This window comes from Rhinolophus sinicus, chromosome 9 (assembly GCF_057876585.1).
Source record: "Rhinolophus sinicus isolate RSI-liver-muscle chromosome 9, RSI-T2T, whole genome shotgun sequence".
NCBI classification, from domain to species: domain Eukaryota; kingdom Metazoa; phylum Chordata; class Mammalia; order Chiroptera; family Rhinolophidae; genus Rhinolophus; species Rhinolophus sinicus.
This window is the reverse complement of record NC_142509.1, coordinates 39,809,901-39,829,010: the sequence shown is the minus strand read 5'-3', so window position 1 is coordinate 39,829,010 and position 19,110 is coordinate 39,809,901. Positions and strand designations below refer to the sequence as shown.

Genomic DNA, 19,110 nt, shown 5'->3' with positions numbered 1-19,110 from the left:
ATTGAATCACTAATCAAAAACCTCCCCCAAAGGAAAAGCCCAGGACCACATGGCTCTCTGGTGAATTTTATCAAATGTTTAAACAACATTAATACCAACTCTTCTTAAACTCTTCCAACAAATTGAAAAGGAGGGAACACTCCCAAAGTCATCTGATGAGGCAAGTATCACCCTGATACTAAAGCCAGACAATGACACCACAAGAAAACTACAAACCAATACCACTGATGAATGTAGAGGCAAAATTCTCAACAAAATACTAGCAACCCGAATTCAGCAGCACATTCCAGGATCACACACCACGACCAGGAGGGACGGACCCCCGGGACGCAGGATGGCTTGGCAAACCCAAACAGCAGATGTGACACGCCACGTCAGCAGAATGAAAGAAGAATTGTATGATCATCTCAATAGATGCAGAGAAGCATTTCACAAAATTCAGTTCCTTTCATGATAAACTCTCAACATAAAAAGTCCATGGATGGTAACAGCTACCATCACAGTCAATGGTGAATGTTTGAAAGCTTTTCCTCTAAGATCAGGAAGGAGACGAGGGTGCCCACTCTCACCACTCCTGTTCTACACAGCACTAGGCGTCCCAGCGACAGCAAGAGGAAGAAGAAAAAAGGCATCCAAATCATAAAGGGAGAAGTGACATTATCTGTTTGCAGATGACAAGTTGTCATGCGGGAGACCCTGCTCGCTGCGCCATTTGTCATGTGGGGCAGCCTGCGGGGTCTCTGCTCCCGCTCCCACAAGAGAACGCAGGACACGGTGAGGCCAAAAAGGAACACCCACGGAGCCATAGGTAGGGGAGTCATACCGCTATAGTCTCGCTGGCAGCTGGGTTGGAGACACAGGAAGCAGGAGCCACAGAATCCGCTACTTGCTGTCCGCTTCTCTGCAATCTGCAATCCACACTCCGCCGCTTGCTGGCTCAGCCACCATCTTCCTGCTAGCCCCCATTTGCTGCTAGCGTGGCCACAGCAGTTATATTAGTGGCCAATGGCTCACTGGTTACACCTAACGGCCAACTAGCCACAGCTGATGGCCATCCAATCACAGTTGATGGCCATTTACTACCTGAGCCAGCACCTTTCCACGTGAGGCCGAGAGCCTGGAAACTGCTTTCTGGGGCTCTGTCCCCACACATGCCTTCTACATACAAATCCCTAAAGATTACACACACACACACACACACACACACACACACACACACACACTACTGATGGAATAAAGGAATTCAGTAAAGTTGCAGGATATAAAATCAGCATCAATGAATAAATGGATAAAGAAAATGTGCTATATTATATATTTACAATGGCTATATATATAATATACAGTGGAATATTATTCAGCTGCCAAAAGAAGGAAATCCTGCCATGTGAGACAACATGGATGGATTTTGAAGGTACGATGCCGGGAGAAATAAGTCAACAAAGACAAATACTGTGTAATCTCCGTTATATGAAGAATCCAGAAAAGCTGAACTCACTGAAACAGCAGATCGGTGGTTATCAGGAGTGGGGGCGGGGAGGCAAACTGGGTGAAGGTGGTCACAGGTCCACACTTCCAGTTGTGAGATAACCAAGTCCTGGGGTGTGATGGACAGCGTGGGGACTATAGTCAATCATATGCTGTTGCATATTGGAAAGTTGCTAAGAGGGTAGATCTACAAAGCTCTCATCAAAAGAAAAAGTAATTTGTAACTATATGTGGTGACACTTGTTAACTAGACTTATTATCACCGCTTTGTAACACATACAAGTATTGAATAATTATGCTGCACACCTGAAACTGTTACAATGTTGCATGTCAATTATACCTCAATAAAAAAGAAACAAAATTAAAAAGAAAGTAGGGCACCAGCCAGTGACCGGAGCTGCACACCACTCGTCTCTGCACAGCACCACCACTCGCTCACGAACTCTCTAAACACAGTGAACAAGATGTTTTAAAGGGCTCTTCAGGCCCAGAACAATAATTCCCTCCACGTGTGGACTCCAAGTTCTGAGGACTCTCTGGAGGGAAGATGGCGTAAGGAGATGGCTGCGAGAGGCAGGGCTGGGGCTGGGGGCTCTGGCCAGAGGAGGTGGGCACCATGAGGGCATCAGGGGCTCAAGCCTGGGGCAAATGAACTGTGCAGCTGGGAAGGTAGCATGTGGACGGACCCTGCCCCTCCTGTGAAGAAGCACCAGTATGTCACGCAGGACATGACAAGGGGACACAGTGTACCATGCCCTGTCCTTCCCCTCACGCCATGCACGCTGGCTGCTGACCCCCTATCTCAGGCACCTGGACAGCAGTGGGGTGGGGTCGGGTGGAGGGCACATCATCCATCACCGTGTCCACAGAGCTAGAACGTGCTGCGTACATGTTGCCAAGTAGATGTGTCGAGGGTAGCACTGGACCCACATGTGAGTCTCTTTAGATTTTTGTCGTGAGACCCACAGTCCTGGTCACCTGCCACAAGCAAAAGACTTTCAAGTACACACTCTCTTTTAAGGACATTAAGATTTTATTTCATAGAAGTCACAACACACTTTCACTACTGAGTGGCATTCATCACCTGGCCTGTGCTGTGAACTACTCTAAACACACGATTCTTTCCAATGTCTTCGCTCTGGCCCAGTGTGTGCAGATGATAAAATACTGCAGCAGCCAGAGCAGCTCGCATATAAATAAACTGCACTCTTCACTCACTGGACGTTAAAGGCTCGCTCACCACGTCTCCTGATACATTAGCCATGGAGAGTGCGGACGCCGAGAGTTACAAAGCAAAGAATTACGTCTACAACGAAGACTGTTCCCACTTGCTTTGCTTCACCGGGAACTAAACGAGGGAAAATCCAAGTGTAAATCCTGGGGATACAGTGTTGTCACTTGCAGGTGCTCACGGGCACAGAAGATTCTGAGTCATGAGGAGTTGCTGGGCTGGCACGTCAGGCTTTTCCCCAAGCGGGGGTGTCCACCTGTGTCGACCAGGTCCCCCCCAGCACGCCCACGGGGACTGCACTCGAGCTGCATACGTCACAATGTGCTGAGTTGACTGGCCCTCCTGGGCGCTCGCCTGGATGGCCCAAAGATTCAGTGTGGACGGGCTGCTCTGCGGCCGACTCCCTCCTGAGGCCGGTGGCCGTGTATGATGTCGTGCTCACTGTGGTTGGGGCGAGTTCCATGTAGAAGGGACCAGAAGAGGGTGGCCAAGCGCCACGGAACTACACAAAGAACTTGCTCTGCAACCAAGGAGACGTGTGGGGTGGGGAAGGGCTTGCTGCTGGCGTGGTCAGTGTCAAAGGACCGTCTCCACAATGGAAGGCAGGTCTGAATTCCACAGGACACATCTCACGGACACCATGAGCGATGGTCACTGCAGGATATTCCGGCTCCTGCTTCTGAATGTGTCAGTGGCGTTTGGCTCATCTCTGTGATGGCAAACCTGGTGCTGCACAGGCTCCGCCCCCACAGAGTGCTGACAGGACTCCATGGCCTAAGGGGCTGAGCCACAGGCTAACATCTACTCAGGAGACACAGCGCTTGTCACACCCCCTGCTGCTCCCCCAGAGCAGACTGTCCGTCTGAGCTGCCTGCCATGTGGGCACGGGCAACCTCTACAGCAACACGAAACACAAACCGTGCCAGCCACCACTGCGACAGCACGATAGAGACGTAGAAAAAAGCATTTGTAAGTGAGGAGGAAGGAATTCTCAAAGGGAACTTAGGACCTGGAGAAACCGAGATCCGACGGGGAAGCCACCACAGGGCGCAGCCCGCCCACCCGCCCGCCGTGAACACAAGGTCGGGGGCTAGAGGCGCTCTGAGGGCTCTTCCAGTCAGAAGCGTCAACACGCGTGAGGACGGCTGAGCAGCTCTCCAGGCCCCGCTGTGCCTCGCCACGCCTGGCACTGCACCCTGGCGAGGCCCCCACTCAGGACTGGGCTGCTCGGCTCACAGGCAGCCCAGCAGACCCAGCAAGGACCCCACACCAGGACGACACCCGACACAAAGCCACCTTCAGCGGGAGCGTGTTGGGTGAATTCAGCAGGTTGAACACGGTCCTCACACTCGCCCCCAGGCGTCCCCATCTGCCTCCGTCTGACCCGCTGGGGGCTGGTGGGGACCTTGGCTCGCTGGCTGGGCCCCGCCTCTGTGGTCCTGAGTCCCCAGGTCCTGTGTGCTCACGCGTCGCAGGTCAGGTGCTCGCACACGTGCAGTGATGACAGCAGGCCCACACAGCATCCCAGCCAGACCACTGTGTCCTCCGGGGGAATCCAAGGGCGGTCACTCAGCCCACAGGAGGACCTGAGCCGGGAATCCACCCATCACTGGGCACCAGGCCGGGGGCTCGCAGGGGGCTCTGTCACCCAGGGAGGGGCCGTGATGCCACAGCCAGACAGCAGCAGGAGAGGTCTCACCGGCGAAGGCATTTTGTTGGGGGGGCGGTGCTCTGAGCGGCAGGCAGGCCAGGCCCATGCCCGCTGCTCACACGGGGGACAGGTCCACGCGGTGAGCAGACTGGCTGCTCTTGTCCCAGGCGCTGAGCTTGGTGGAGGCCGTGCCCAGCTGGGTCCCGTTGATCTGCAAAGCACAGGGGGTGAGGGGTGCAGACTCTGCTCCAAAATGGGAGTCGGGAACCCGAACCCGTGTGAGCGCGGAAGGGAGCCTGGCAGGAGGGTGCCCAGGTCCCCCCTGTCGGGGCCCTGCTCCCCCAGAAGCAAGGATCCTGGACTCCAGAGGGTGCCCTTCTCCCACCTGCTCTGCGTGGTTTCCCTCCTGCCTGACTTCTCAGGCGCCCGCGGGGTGGAGACCTGATGCAGGGGACAAGCTCCTGTGCCCACGGGACCCCACCAGCACGTGTGGCGTCTGCTTCTTGGTCAGTGAGCAACCTGTATGTCTTTCCACCCCCCTAAGTCAACACAAGAAGGGCTGACCCTGGGAAAGGGGGACATGGGCCCAGGGCCGTGCAGCCGGCAGGTAGCAGACGTTTTAACCAGAAGCCGAGGCTGCCTCCACCACCACCGGCAGCGCCTGCACTGATGCCACCACAGGTGGGGACTGGGCTCGACGCAGTCCTCGGTGAGACAGAGGCTGCCTGCGGCTCAGCGAAGCCCCAAAGTGAGGAGACAAATAAATCTCCAGGTGACAGGGAGAGAGCCCCAGCACCCTGGGGTCGGCAGTGCACACAGCTGCTGCAGGAAGGGGAGGACACGACACCCCACGCTGCACTCACCACGTCCGAGCTGAAGGGTTTCACGTTGGGGTGGCGGCTGGAGCTGCTTGTGAGGGTCCACACCTTGGTTTTGTGCTTGAAGGCAGCTCTCACCTTTGAGGGCAGAATGAGGGTCATTAGAAGCGGTTCCAGAGGTTGAACGAGCCACCATCGGAGGCCACCTGAACGTCACTAAGGGACAGGATCTGGGGACAGCTCTGTTGTCAGAGTCGCAGACTCACTTGGCAGAGACAGCTCATGTCCCCACCACCGTACCAACCCCAAGTGGGGAGCTGGGTCTGGCACGGTCTTTGCTGGCCCCTCACAGCCTGGGGCACACACAGCAGTGAGTGGCATAGAAGGCACAGCAAGTGGCCGGCGGCAGAAACGAGAGGTGAAGACAGATGCACATGGGGGGGGGGGGCCTGGGCTGCTCCCTGGTCTGAACAATCACATGACCGCCCCCAAACTGGCCCCGTCTTCCTCAGCGACTCTCCCTGCCTGCCCACCCCCACGTCTCCTCTGCCCTGCCTGACCAGATGGGGGGGGGTGTGCTTCTGCCCCGCCCCCACTCACCACTCCAGAGGAATTTCCCTGCACCCACAGCCTGGAAGGGGCTATAGAGCCAGGGAACACAACGCCAAGCCCACAGTTCAGGACTGTGGGTCCTGAGGGCGGGGCCAGGCCTGGAGCAGCCCCACCCTCCCTAAGGCCAAGCTCACAGCAGGTGCAGTGCCCCAGAGCCAGTGCCAGCTGCCACGATGCCCTTGGGGGCCACATCATCATGTCCCCTCTCCAGCCCCTGCTGCCAGGGGACCCCTTCTTCCTCCCCAGGACCGTTTCCCAGTGCCTTTGGGGAGGACCCTTGGGAGCACATGTAGGTCTCACTGCCCTGCAGACACCAGCAAGGCCCTGTCTCCACATCCCGTGGTCCAGGCAGCCAGCCCTGCCTGAGGAAGGAGGCTGGGGTATTGCTTAGCAACCGGGTGAGACACAAGGGCCGATGGAAAGCAGCCCCACTCTGCACAACTGGTCACCAATCGCAAGGCTTATTCAGAATTACGTTCCCAGATGCCAGCCTGACAGGGCGACACCGTTCTCACGTTCTGCACCCTTTCATAAAAAAATAAAAACCCGCCTCCTATTGTTGGGAGCGCAGGAGACGTACCTCTGAATTCAGGAGACAGTGAAAGAGGAAGATGAAAAATCCCTGGAAAGAAAGGGAGGCAGCTCAGTTAGAACCACATGCATTTTGTTACAATCGTCCTCAAAGTTCTTCCCAGCGCCTCAGACGGGCTCCAAGAGTGGCGCCCCCTCCTGGGGAGCCTGGGAGTGCGCTGTCATGGGCTGCGGTCTGTGAGGAAGGGGGGTGTCCTGGATCCCACCTGCAACGTGACCTGGAGGCAGGCAGCCACTAGAGTGGGGTCGCAGGTGGCCTGTGATGGGCAAAGGCTCAAGGACAGGCGGGTCCCCAGACAGTCAAACGCCGGGATGGACCAAGTTGAGGACATCAGACTGTCACCTGAGCTGAATCTCGGGGTCCTCGCTGCAGACTGAGGATGATGACGGGAGCAGCAGATACGAGACCGAGATGTCCCCTAACATCTAGGCAAACACGTCACATGTCTCATCTGTGCTGGAAGCAGCCCCATGGAGTGAGTCCTGTCATTGGCCCATTTTATGGGGAGGAAACCGGGACACACAGAGGATACGAGCCCCAGGCCCTGCCGTGTGTGAGGACGGCCGCAGAACCACCTATCACTTTCGTGATAAACAGCCAGAGGGAAAGTATGCATGAAGCTTATTACAAATTAGAAACCTGACACACCACAGTAAGACGGTCACCGTCTCGAGACCCATATGCAGGGCGGGGGCTGTGGACGGTGACAGGCTCCACGTTCAGGGGCTTGTGCGTCTGGGGCCTCAGCCTCTGGGCATCTAAGCCTCTGGTTTCCAGGCTGGTGACCCTTCCCTGCCCGTCCGTGCAGCGGGCAGATGTGAACTCATAACCGAGGTACCCCCGTCACCGGCTCTCCAGGCCCAGCCCCCTTTTGGGAGCCGTCCACACAGCCCGTCCTCCCTGTCAGGCCTGGACGTGCCGCCCACAGGTACCGGCCTCGTGAACAGGTCGCGATCCTGCAGCCCCGTTTGCTCAGAGACCCTGGAGTGTGCCTCGCAGATGTCCCTGTCCTCGGGCCTTGGGGACGCCCCATGCTATGGGCTCACGGGGTGTATGCAGGGAAGACAGAGAGGGTGTTGCTCCAGCCCTGGGACAACCTGCTCCTTGCACGTCCACTCGCAAAGCTGACAGCCAACACCCCCACCTGAGGGTCGCCCGGGCTCCTACCTGCAGGGAGTTGAGTACGGCAAACACGTACTGGAAGACCAGCGCCTGGTTGTTGACAGCCAGCACGCCAAACACCCAGGCCGTGCCCAGGATGGGCAGCAGCACAGCCACAGCTTTCGCTGTCAACCTGAAAGGGAAACGGGGTGTCTGCTCTGGGTGGGTCTAGAGGGCCGGCCTCGGGGAGCGGGGCCTGGGCTCGTCCCTGCAGTAGACTTGGTGAGAGGCTGACCCCGGGACAGATGAGACAGCGTCAACAGCACCGCTTCTGTCCTATTGCAGCCGCCATGGGACCCAGGAGCCAGCATGCTCTCTGGGCACACAGACTGACCACCGGATGGAAGGGCTGGTCCCAGGTGCCCACAGCAGTGGGGTGGGAGGTGTGCCCAGCACCAGGACACCTGCAGGGTCGGCCTAGTGGGCTCCCCTGGGAAGGTGACCTCTACGAGGAAGGCTCTGCAGACACACGGAAACGCCTCCCCCCACATGCTCCACCTCCACCCGTGTCATCCCTCCATTCAGGAGACACACCCACGGAGGCAGAGACAAGGTCATGATGGAGGGGCCTGTGGTGAGTGACGGAGGGAGCGGGGTGTAGACACAGAGGGGCCACAGGTGTGGGGTGAGCACGCCAGGCCTGGGGGAGCTGAGGTTGGAGTGAGGGAGGGACAGGCTCCTTGCTGGCCAGGCCACTGCCAGTCTGAGGGCACAGGCCTGGGGGCACAGGCCAGCCTCACAGGGCAGCACTGCCTGCTCTCCCCGCGGAGGAGGACAGCACGTGCTCCCTGACCCAGGGTCACCTTTTCTCCCACAAGACGCACCCTCCAAGGCTTCCAGCAGCTGAAAGAGCCCCCGAGGCTGGAATTCATTACAGAATAATCGCCTTATCGATTTGCTGTTGACATACTGTCTCCCCTTCAGATCAGGAACAATATACTACAGCTAAGGGAACTTACACAGCGTCAGCCCCAAGTTCTCTGGGACCAGCCACCCCCCTTTGTGGCCTGTGGTTCGGGGGTGCTGACTGCGTCCCAGGCCCAGGTTATCAGGTCGGGGGGTGCATGTGACTCACTGAGGCTCGGCCTTTGGCCTCAGGACCTCTGTCTGATTGTTGGGAAAGAGACACTTTCCTCGACCTGAACTCTGTGTTGCAGCCACACTGTCCGCAGGAGTGGGGTATGTCTCAGCATGAAGCTGACCCAGAGGTCACAGCTGGGAGGGGCAGTGGGAACCGGCCCTGGGGCTGTGGTTTGATCCCCTGTGCAAGCCAAGCAGACGCCCTCCTGGGCTTCACGCCATCATGTACATAGGTCCCCCTGTTCTTTAGCCAGTTTGTGCTGGGCGTGCCGTCACCTGCAGGTGGCAGAGCCCTAACTGATACGGGGCAGGAAACCCTCCCTACACACCTGCCCCGTCTCCTGACGGCCCAGCCCACAGCACGGTGGGGTCTCACTCTCCTAGGACATCCTCACATGACAGCCCCGTGAGACGCCTGCTGTCATATCCCTTTGCTCCCCACAGATGAAGAAGGCACTGGGGGGTTAGATACGTCGCAAGGTTGCAGTGGACGGTGGGAGCTGGGACACGACTGACACAGGGACAGTCGGGCTCTAGAAGCGTCCTCTTCAACCCCCCCAGCTGCTTCTGCCCCTCGGGTGAAGTGGTCCCTAGGAAAACATCTAGTAGGTGCCCCTTTTCCACAGATGGGGGCACTGTGGCTGGGAAGAGTGGCTGGTCCTGGCCACGGGGGCTGAATAAGGGGCTAAGGAGCACGTGAGCCCAGCGCTGTCCCAGGGAGACCATGAGGACACTGCCCAGTGACCGCTTGGGCACCGCCCTCTGTGGGTGGGGACACTGGGGACACGGGTGGCGGCCACGGCCGGCTTACTTGAAGGCGCTGGGATCTCCGTGGATCTTGTAGTTGTCAGCGCTGATCTGTGAGATGACCCTGGTCACGGCGACGAGGATGCTGATGTTGACCTGCACAGGGACAGGAGAGCAGGTGAGGCTGGAGCTGCATGTGCAGGACACCTGAGTCCACCTGGCCGTGAGCACTGGCCCGCAGGCCCCCAGAAGACTGCCCGCTGGGGGCTCACACCTGTGCTACGGAGAAAAGACAGCAAAACACACCACTTCTGGTCCTCAGGAGCCAGGGGAGAGCCCGTGGGTCAACCCTCCACTCAGCACCGGCTCGTGTGCCACCTGGGTAACTCAGCACCGGCTCGCGAGCCACCTGGGTCACTCAGCACCGGCTCGCGTGCCACCTGGGTGGCAGTGGCATCCAGCTCGCTGCCGCTGGATGACAGGCATGTACCCGCCCCAGCCTCTCAGGTGAGAAGTCACGGCACAGACTGCTCTTCACTGACTTCAGGGTGTGGGGCGTGCATTCAAATTACGGCAAAGTGTTTTACACACACAGTAATGCCACACGTGATTAATTAGATTCCAGGTCTTCTCTTATGTCCTGGCTTCTCTATTTAAGATCGGAAGGAAGTGTCTGAACAATGGTTAAGCTGTTCACAGTATCTATTGGCTGTGACAATTTGTCACCATCCCCATTTCTCCAGAGATTTTGCCGGGGTTTATTTGTTTGTCCCTCGCTCTCATCACTGGTCTGTCTGATTTGATTTGCATGCATGCTCCCTCCACCTAGTAGGACCAGATCTAACCTCTGATCCCACATCAGTGAGCAACTAAGGGGAGATAGACGGCAGCTTTGAGAAAGACCAGCCTGGAACTGCATGAAAACACACCACAGCACCAGGCCTGCCCCTCCATCCATGTCGCTCATGCTGGTTTGTGACTGGCTGCAGATCGGAAAGGCCCTGGGGTGAGGGGTACGGAAAGTGAATGCTGGCAACTGGGCATCTCCACGTTAGAACGTGCTCTTTGTGCCAAGGCAGCAACTAGTGTTGGCTTTGCAGTAACACAGCCCGCGCTGCAGTGCAAACGCAGCCACAGACAGCTCCTAAATCGTGGCTGTGTGCCACTGAAGCACCATTTATAAAAGCGGTCGGTGGGCCACAGCGGGCTCTAGTTAGCTGGCCCTGACTGGACCCTGAAACCAATGAACCTCCTTTTCTGCCCCTGCTTTCCTCCCCACCTTGCAAGCAGTGGGCTGGGTGTGGGGCCTGGGGTCACGCCCCCTCAGCAGTGACAGCAGGGGCTCCAGCAAATCTGGAGGACATGCGGACGCCGGACTCCTGGTCCTGGACCCCACGCAGCAGTAGCTGAAGAAGGAACCAAGCGGGGGTCCCCCAGAGATTCCACTGTCACTGACCCACAAAGAGAAAAACTCAGATCACCTAGAAACGTCTGGGGCGGGGGGCGACCCTGCCCGGGGCCTGCAGATCTGGAGGGTTAGGTCAGGACAGGGAGAGGGCAGGGGACGCGGGACTTACGCATACGTGCCCCCTTCACACCCCTCATTGTTTCCCCCCGAAATCTCTCTCCCAAGTGGCAGGCATGGAATTATTGGAGGCGACTGATGTCTGTCCTAGAAATGTTCTCCATTTTGGTTGGAGAAGTGAACAACTCAGCCGGAGCCCAGAGAGCAGGAGGGAGGAAGCACGGATCTGTTCCCAAAGCCTCTGTAATCCTGTGAAAGGCCGCGTGACAAAGTGATTGGGACGAGCCGGGTGCCCTGGGGACAGGGCAGCCCTGGCTCTGAAAGCTCAGCAACACATTTCCACGACAACGCGCTGCCTCCTGCCCCTGAACGATTAGCCGGAGGACAGTGTCCTCAGAGCTCATTGCTGACACAAAGGAGGGCACAGTCGGCCCCCGTCCCCACCAGGACCCCTCCTGGAAGGGACTTCCTTTACAGCACAGGTGTGGGGCCCCTGGACTGACAGACTGCTGTGACCCTCTGTTCACAGTGGGGACGCAGGGATGCAATTTTGACCATTGCTGATGGACAGACAAAGGGAACAGCAGGTACCACCTGGAATGGGTAACCAGAGAGACAGACGGGCAGGGCTGCAGAGTGCCTGGGGCACGGGCTCCTGTGAGATGCGTAGGGACCGGGCAGCGCTGTGGCTGGACAGGAGTGTGGCCTGGGACGCAGCAGCCCCTCTGCTCACAGCTGCATGGGGGTGTCTGGGGGTGGACCTGGCCTCACCTTCCTCCACCCTGACCTGCTGGGGCCTCCACTGGCCAAACGTCCCTGAGACTGGAGGGCAGGGAGCCTGGTCTATGTCCATCTGGACTAGCCCTGGGGGCACAGCGAGGGCAGGAGGGGGTGGCACGGGAGGGGCGATGGCTCCCTGTCGTCTGCTCTCCCACTGGGACCCCCACAGCGCCTGGTGGCCCACACAGCCCACAGAGCTGGGAGCACAGCCCTCCGATGCCTCCTCTCCAGTGCAGAGCGTGGTGCTGTGGTCAGAGAGGGCCCCAAGGCTCGTGGGGCCGCGTGTGACCAGGGACATCACCCATCAGCTGTGAGACCCCAGATCACATCACCTGGCAGGAGGCAGGCACGGAGGGGAGCCAGGTCAGTGCAGCTGGAACCGGGGGACCAAGTGCGGGGCTGGCTCCCCCATCCCAAACAATGGTGACACGACGGTCCCCTCACTCCGTCCTCTGGGAACCTTTACCAGGGAGACACTGCTGCACCTCAGTGTGGCACAAAGAAGGTCTGAGGGGCATTTGAATCAGGAAGAAGTAATCCAGGTCTTTCCGCATCTTCCCTCGGGTTCATTTCTAATTAACCACCAGGGCTCATGCCTCGTCGTGCCACCAAATGTGGGACAAAGTCCAATGAGATTTCAAATTAGCAGCTGGGGAAAGGGGCAGGGAGCTCGAGGAGAAAGGCTGGTGGACAATAGTTATGACGTTTCCATGTCGGGGGGCATGGACCTCAGTGTCACCTACAGACTCTGTCCCCAAGTCCCTGCTGACTGCCTCACTGGGGATATGCAAAGTGACAGGACTGGGAGAACAGTTCACTGTTGTCATTGGGCTGGGACACCCGATGGGGGGTGATGAGTGAGGACACTGAAGGCACACGTGTCTCTGGGAGGCCCCCACCCCTACCCCGGGAGGACTCTACACCCTTCAAAGGCAGAAGCTCAGAGGCAGTGACCACGGCCTGGGGCCTGGCCTGGGGGCAAGGAGAGCGTGCTCTAGGGTCCTGGCCCGTGGGGAGAACAGCAAAGCCCCCCCCCCAACAGTGATCAGCATTTTGTGGGGTCCTCTGGTTTCTTACCAGCTCTGGCACGACCTGAGAAAGAGCCAAGTCGCAGGAGAACAGAGCTGAGAAGCACAGAGCCCCAAGCACGGGCAGGTGGCCTGTCTGACCCCTGGGCCCCGCAGTGATGATGGGCCTAGAAATCCTCGTTTCTGCTCAACCTCGAGTGGGGTTTCCTGTCCCCGAAACCACAGGGCTTCTGACGGCGTGTGTGGGCCCCAGGAGGCTTTTGCTAAGAGTCCCCAACACAGCCCTGGGGTCCTGGGGCTCCGTGACCAAGAAGAGAGTGGGTGAGAAAACTATGGAAGAACCCACGTGTCTGTGCCCCGGCCCCTGGGGCCAGCGGCCGCACCTACAGCTGGAAACCTGAAAAGGAGCCCATCTCCCTGCGTGTCACTGGGGAATGAGAGGGCCACACCCCCACGAGGCCCTGTCACAGGAGTGACAGTCACCAGGTAGGATGGGTCTCAGGGACCAGGCCCGTCTCCGCCCAGCCCAGGGCCCGCCCCCACCCAGCCCCGTGCCCACGTGGGCAGGGAACTTACCACGATGACCAGCAGGGCAGGGGCTACGAAGGCCCAGATGGCACCACTCTGCAGGGACAGCCAGCAGCTGTGGAGGGAAGCAGGACCATTACTTCAACAGCTCGAGCCACCTGCCCTGGCCCTGGGCACCTTCATCCAGGAGGAGCCGACAGGACAGTCCAGGGTCAGCCTGGGCACAGTCACATGGCACTTTATCCCAGCAACTGTCTGGACCCTGTGCAGGAAGATCTCACGTCTCTCAGTTGTGGAAAGAGCTCTGCAGATTTGCAGACTGACTCAGGGAAAAGGGCTTTTACAGGCGCAGCGAGTCTGGGGCGCTTCCGCCACGTGCACGCAGGCTTCCGAGAATGTGCTGCCTGCAGAGAAAGCCAGGCTGGCCCACGGCTTCACGAGGACTTTCCACTGACGAGGGCCTGCCGACGCTGTCCTCCACAGAGACAGCTTCCGTCACCTTCGCCCGGGCACCTCACTCTCGGGCAGGTGAGAGGGACACAGGCTCGTGTCAGGCACAGACCTGGGCCCGCACTGCGCGGGACGTGGCACCCACATGCTCCAGATGGATCAATGCAGAACAAATGCCGTGGAAACACATCCAACAAGAAGCTTCTTTAATTAGTGCCTCGAATTCTGAAACCTTCCACGCTTGGAAGGAACGGGCCGGAACAACCGTCTGTCTCGTCGCTCATTTTGATACGTGTTCAGACGGCGCTTTCTTCACAGGCCTCTTCCCCAGTAAATTGTTGCCCTGAAGTAGAAAAGGCCAGATTTCTCCCAGCTGAGCAGTTCAGCTGAAAAACCATCGTCCTGAAGCTGTAAAACTGCTTAATTCCTTTTCTCTTCGTGAACACTCTCCGTGGTGCTCTCCTTTGGTTTTCACTCAGTGCTTCCTCAGCACGGCTGAGGGGAGGATGCAGCTTCCTGGAGACACTGGGGCTAGAATCTGTTTCATTTTCTTGGAAGGCAGGCAATTTCCCTGGATCTTGGAAACAGGACCTGGCCCGTAGCTCTGGGCCCGTCAGCTACAGTCTGGAGTGTGGCACGAGGTCTCGAACACTTTTGGGTCCCGAACAACAGCCCTACGTGCTGCACAGCAGACGACACTTCCCCACACATGCGTATATTCACGCGGCTGTAACCATGGCACCTGTGTCCTGGGCCCCTGCCGACCACCCCACAGAGGGCTAACAGGTCACAGAATCAGGCTCCCCAGGTGACCGTGTATCTAGGACGACCATGTGGATGACACAGTTCCCATAAGAAACCTCCCCATCCTGGGGGCCCCTTGACACCCCAGTTGCTAGTTCCGAGGGGGGACAGTGCCCTGGGCACAGTGGGGGTTGTTTCTCACTCTGTGTGGCCTTTCTCACTGCCAGGGCCTGGGGGGAGCCAGCCTCGTACACACCCTCCCCAGGAGAACATGCGAGACAGACGCCAAGGCCCTGGGACCCCTCCCAGGCGCCCCTCCCACGGGAGTCCTGCCAACCCAGGACTTCATGGCAGACACCCCACTTACTTGTTAGTGGTGCCATAACTGTCCATGGCGGACGATATGGAAATGACACAGATCAGAAGAGGAAAACCTGCAGAGAAGCAGACAGAGGAGCACGTCAGCTTGCCCCGTCCTCCTCACATTCACGAGTTCACTTGTCTGTTTTGTACCTGATACAGACAAAGGCATGTGCTGGCTGCGGCACCCAGCGCAGCCCCGTCCCCCAGGAACCTACAGCCTAAACAAGGAGCTAACACACACGCACACGTGCTCATGTGAAATTTAGGCAATTCCCTCACAGATCCTGTTGTTTCTGAAAATGACCCGCGTCTGGATGCTCAGGAGGCCTGCGTCCTCAGGGCCCGTGTCTGCTCTGCTGCCCTGCACACAGCCTCTCCCTCTGCTCCCCTGCCGTGAAGGGTGGGGGCGAGGAGGAAAGACAGCAAAGGACCCAGTCCCTTATTCCAGCCATGACGCTGTCCTGGGGAGGGCGTCCACGAGAAACGGCTCCTAGAATTAAAGGGTGGGGAGGGGTGGAAATACATGGAAACTCGAGGCGCTTGTGTTGCCAGCCCAGCCGGTGGCTGAGTGTGCACGGCCCGCGGGCATCTGTGCTCCGGGAAGCTCGCCCTGGCTCCAGGCCTGGGCGCTCAAAGCTGCAGCTCTCCCACGACCCCCAGTGCCGCCGTCAGCTCCGGGCCTGTCCATCTGAGCACAGCATGGCCCTCTTATTCTCAGGAGACCCGTCCCAAGACCCCCAGTGGATGCCGGAAACCACAGATAGTACTGAACCCTGTATATACCATGTTCTTTCCTGTACAAACATGATGTTTGTACACGATGAAAATTAACTTAGAAGCTAGGCAAAGATTGTAAAGTAAAAAGATTAGCAACATTAACTAGTAATGAAATAGAACAACTATGACAACACACTGTAATGAATGTCATGCGGATATGGCATTGTGAGTAAAACAGGGCGACTGGACCCCAAGCCTGGCAATAGTGTGACAGTCCATCTGACGCCCGAGCTGGGGATGGAGTGACTGACACGTGGGACCAAGGGGTGAGTCACGACCCGGGCTGCCCTCATCACGCTACTCGGAATGGCGTGCGATGTACACTTGTGATTGTTCATTTTTGAAATTTTCCACTTAATATTTGTGGCTGTCGTTGAAACCATGGATAAGGCAGCTACTGCATCAGTTTTAAATAATCTCCTTGAAAGGACTTTCCTGGAGAGTCTTCCTGTCTCTGAAATACTTTGTTTTGATACCAAAATAGTTTACCTGTATTATGGAACGTCTGGAAGAAAGCCACCGGGCCCCCCCTGGAGACGAGAGGCCTCGGGGGAGCGGCGGGCAGGCCAGGGGCCAGGAGGGGACCCACGCCTCACCGTGCACCCTCGTCACACTCGCATTTCCCAGGCATGACCATGGCCTGACAGGAGGCAGAGCTTTCCGTGGTGGTGAATGCTTCTGGCACCTCCTGCCTGAATGGACCAGAGTCACACGGGGTGAGGACGGCACCACACACACCCCTGTTCTCGGGTCACATGGAATCCTTGCTACCAGGTCCAAGTGCGGTGGGAACATCACATGACAGCTGAGACGGTGAGCAGCCTTGGGGCTATCAGGCCAGGGGCACCGTCCGCCAGCCTCCCAGCCCCCAGTGGCACCACCACCAAGACCCCCAGTCTGCACTGAGGAGGCTGCCCCACGGTGGGAGGTGCAGAGGCCGCGGCGTCTGTCTTCTGCCAGGAGTGATGGGTCCAGGGCCATCCTCGTGGGTTCTGGAAGGTGCAGCCAGGGGTCCTAAGGATGGATTTTCAGATTCGGCAGCTGAGGCTTTGCTTTGAGTCAGTGCCTGCACCCCTTCCCCTGGTCCTGGCCATGACGAGGGGCCCAGGTCTGGGCTCAGCACCTCTTTGTAAACGGAGGAGTCGATGTCCCTTTTCTGCTTTCACAACTGACTTGTTTCTTGTGTGATCTCCAAACCAATGCCGGAAGCTCCTTTGCCATTTCTCCCCGTGTCAGCCCCCATGTCCAGCAGGGCCAGGCCATGGGGCAGGGACCAGAGGGTCTGTCTGAGAAGACGTCAGGCCCACACTCTGCTTCCTCTGAGGCCACTGCGGGGGCCACAGAGACTGGGAATGTGTGTGTCACCAGGGAGGACACTTCACAGGTGGTGAATGAGGACAGGTCAGCAAGATGGAGAAAACAGCAGCTGGGAAAAGCCTGGGCTTCAGAGCCAAACAACACCTAGTTCTATGTCCAGAGCCACCGGGACCAGGGGGCAGCCTCAGGAAACTGGCTGGACCTCTCGGACCCCCACGTTGTCACTGTGGAAATGGACACAGCAGCCCGTTGTCCCCAAGTTGCTGTGAGGGTCACAGATGTGCCCGTGTGAGGCATGAGGCACTGGAGGGAAGACTCTCACCCCACAATCCCCACGGTTATCAAGTGACTTAGATCCCATTTCCTCTGGCACCGTCATCTGCATCGCATCCCACAGCCACACAGACATGTGACATGCTTCTGCAGACAGCTTGGGTCCCTCTGGCCCGTGTATGGGGTCCCACATGTGCTCTCTGGAACGTGGTGACCATTGAGGGGGGCCTCATGGCACCTCCATGGCTGCGGCTCCTAAGGTCCAGGGAGGGGAGACGTGGGGGGGCTGTCAGAGCAGCGGACAGCGGGGCTAATATGAGGCCCAACACAGCGTGGGTGGTCTCAACAGAGAGAGGGGCAGAGCGTGACATCACCAGCAGACAGACGCGCCCTCCTGTGGAAGTCACCAGTGCCGACTGCCACATATTTCTGGATGCCGGCTCTGGACAGGGAGGTGTGCCCGCCCGCACCCAGGGGTTGTTGGGCCAAAGCCTCCTTCAGGGCAATGAGTAGCAGACAGAGGTGACATATGCCTGTCAGCTGAGTATGAATTTCCAGTGTGACATCGTCCTGGGTCCTCTTCTCTCTCATAGCCACTGGCAATGACGCGAGCTGGTGACTTCTGCGACCCCCTGAGCTCCTGCGTGACTACTGTGAGCAGAGCTCCTGCACCACTGCTGGCCAGCGGGGCTGTGGCATGCAAACCAGAAGTACTTGCTGCTTTTCCATCAATGAGAGGTGGAAGCTGCTTGTTGCCACGGTGACACCCCAACTGGTACAGCTCCAAGAGCCTGGCACTGTGTGATCAGCCCGGAGCACAAATGCCATTCAGAGAAAAGGGGGGGTCGAGAATGAGCTATAAAGTTTTCACCACCAGATGAGTGGGGGCTCCCAAAAGAAATGAAGTTGTAATAGAGAAAAAGCAAGCACGTTACATTTCTTCCACCTCCGAGTCTGTGATCGGAGATTCATGTCTGCTGCACTGATGTGCAAACTCTCAAACGTTTGTCACTCATCTCCACCTGGACACCATGGATGGAAATTCTGTTTCATTCACCTTGCACGTCCCAGCACAGGGCTGACAGCCAACAGAAACTCAAGAGATACTATTGATTTGACACCTCCAATCCCAATTCAGCTCGAAACACAGTCCCAGGGTTTCAGAAATGACTGTTGGAGGTTGGAGGTTGGAGTAAGAGCCGGGCACACACCTACGGGCGGGGGCTCCCTCCTCGGGGCGCCTTGCAGCGTGGCCTCAGCACGCCCGGCTCAGCCTCCAGCTCCTTCTTAATTACTAACTGAAGGTTGAGAGAGCACAGCTGCCTGCAGACCGTCTTTATTTAGGCCCAAAGCTAAATCTAACCTAATCAGAACAAAGGACGCAGTTCATGAGCCCTGATGAAATTAATTAAGGGAGAGCTGACGTGGCGGCAGAGGCTGCAGGCGGCTGAAACCCAGCCAGCTCTCTATCCGGAGACAACTCCCATCAGGGGTTACACACTCAGACCTCCAGGGGCCGGGTCGGTATCAGAAACCACCCAGTCCCAGCCGATGTCCTCAAGGAGGAATGTAAACTCGGGGTTCCCAGATCACCTCACTTCTCAAAAGAACTCTGTCATTTTATGTAAAAGGTCTCCATTTAAAAATAAAAATATTGGCAAATAATTTTTTTCTCCAACACTGTGCAGACCAAATAAGAGCCTTCAAAGCTGGATTCCATTGGGTTGACACCCCCCCCACCTTATAACCAACACACAACTCCACTCGCCAGGTTCCTTTCACTGCAGAGACAAATTTCATAAACACTTTAATTCACTTCCATTGTCTTTGCTGTGGCTTATGGGGTGTGTGTGTGTACATCTCTAACTGTATGCCCATATCCGTAAAGAAACTAGCAATCACGGTTGGTTGGTCACATACTGTCCTATAAATCCTTGCTGTAAATGAA

General features: G+C 57.4%; 1 protein-coding gene across 2 annotated transcripts in view; it reads right to left on the bottom strand.

Moving 5' to 3' along the window:
• Nucleotides 1-2,499: 2,499 nt before the first annotated feature.
• Nucleotides 2,500-19,110, bottom strand: part of ADGRD1 (adhesion G protein-coupled receptor D1) — a 99,372-nt gene continuing 82,761 nt past the window's right edge. The window contains exons 20-26 of one of the 2 annotated variants that reach the window (XM_019748811.3): nt 14,800-14,866; nt 13,287-13,353; nt 9,442-9,533; nt 7,557-7,683; nt 6,378-6,419; nt 5,231-5,323; nt 2,500-4,578 (exon numbers count right to left, since the gene is read on the bottom strand). In XM_019748811.3, the coding sequence (XP_019604370.3) occupies nt 4,483-4,578; nt 5,231-5,323; nt 6,378-6,419; nt 7,557-7,683; nt 9,442-9,533; nt 13,287-13,353; nt 14,800-14,866 (584 nt within the window). In that variant the 3' untranslated portion in view covers nt 2,500-4,482. The remainder of the gene's footprint in view (nt 4,579-5,230; nt 5,324-6,377; nt 6,420-7,556; nt 7,684-9,441; nt 9,534-13,286; nt 13,354-14,799; nt 14,867-19,110) is intronic. The other variant, XM_019748812.3, reaches the window with a different exon arrangement.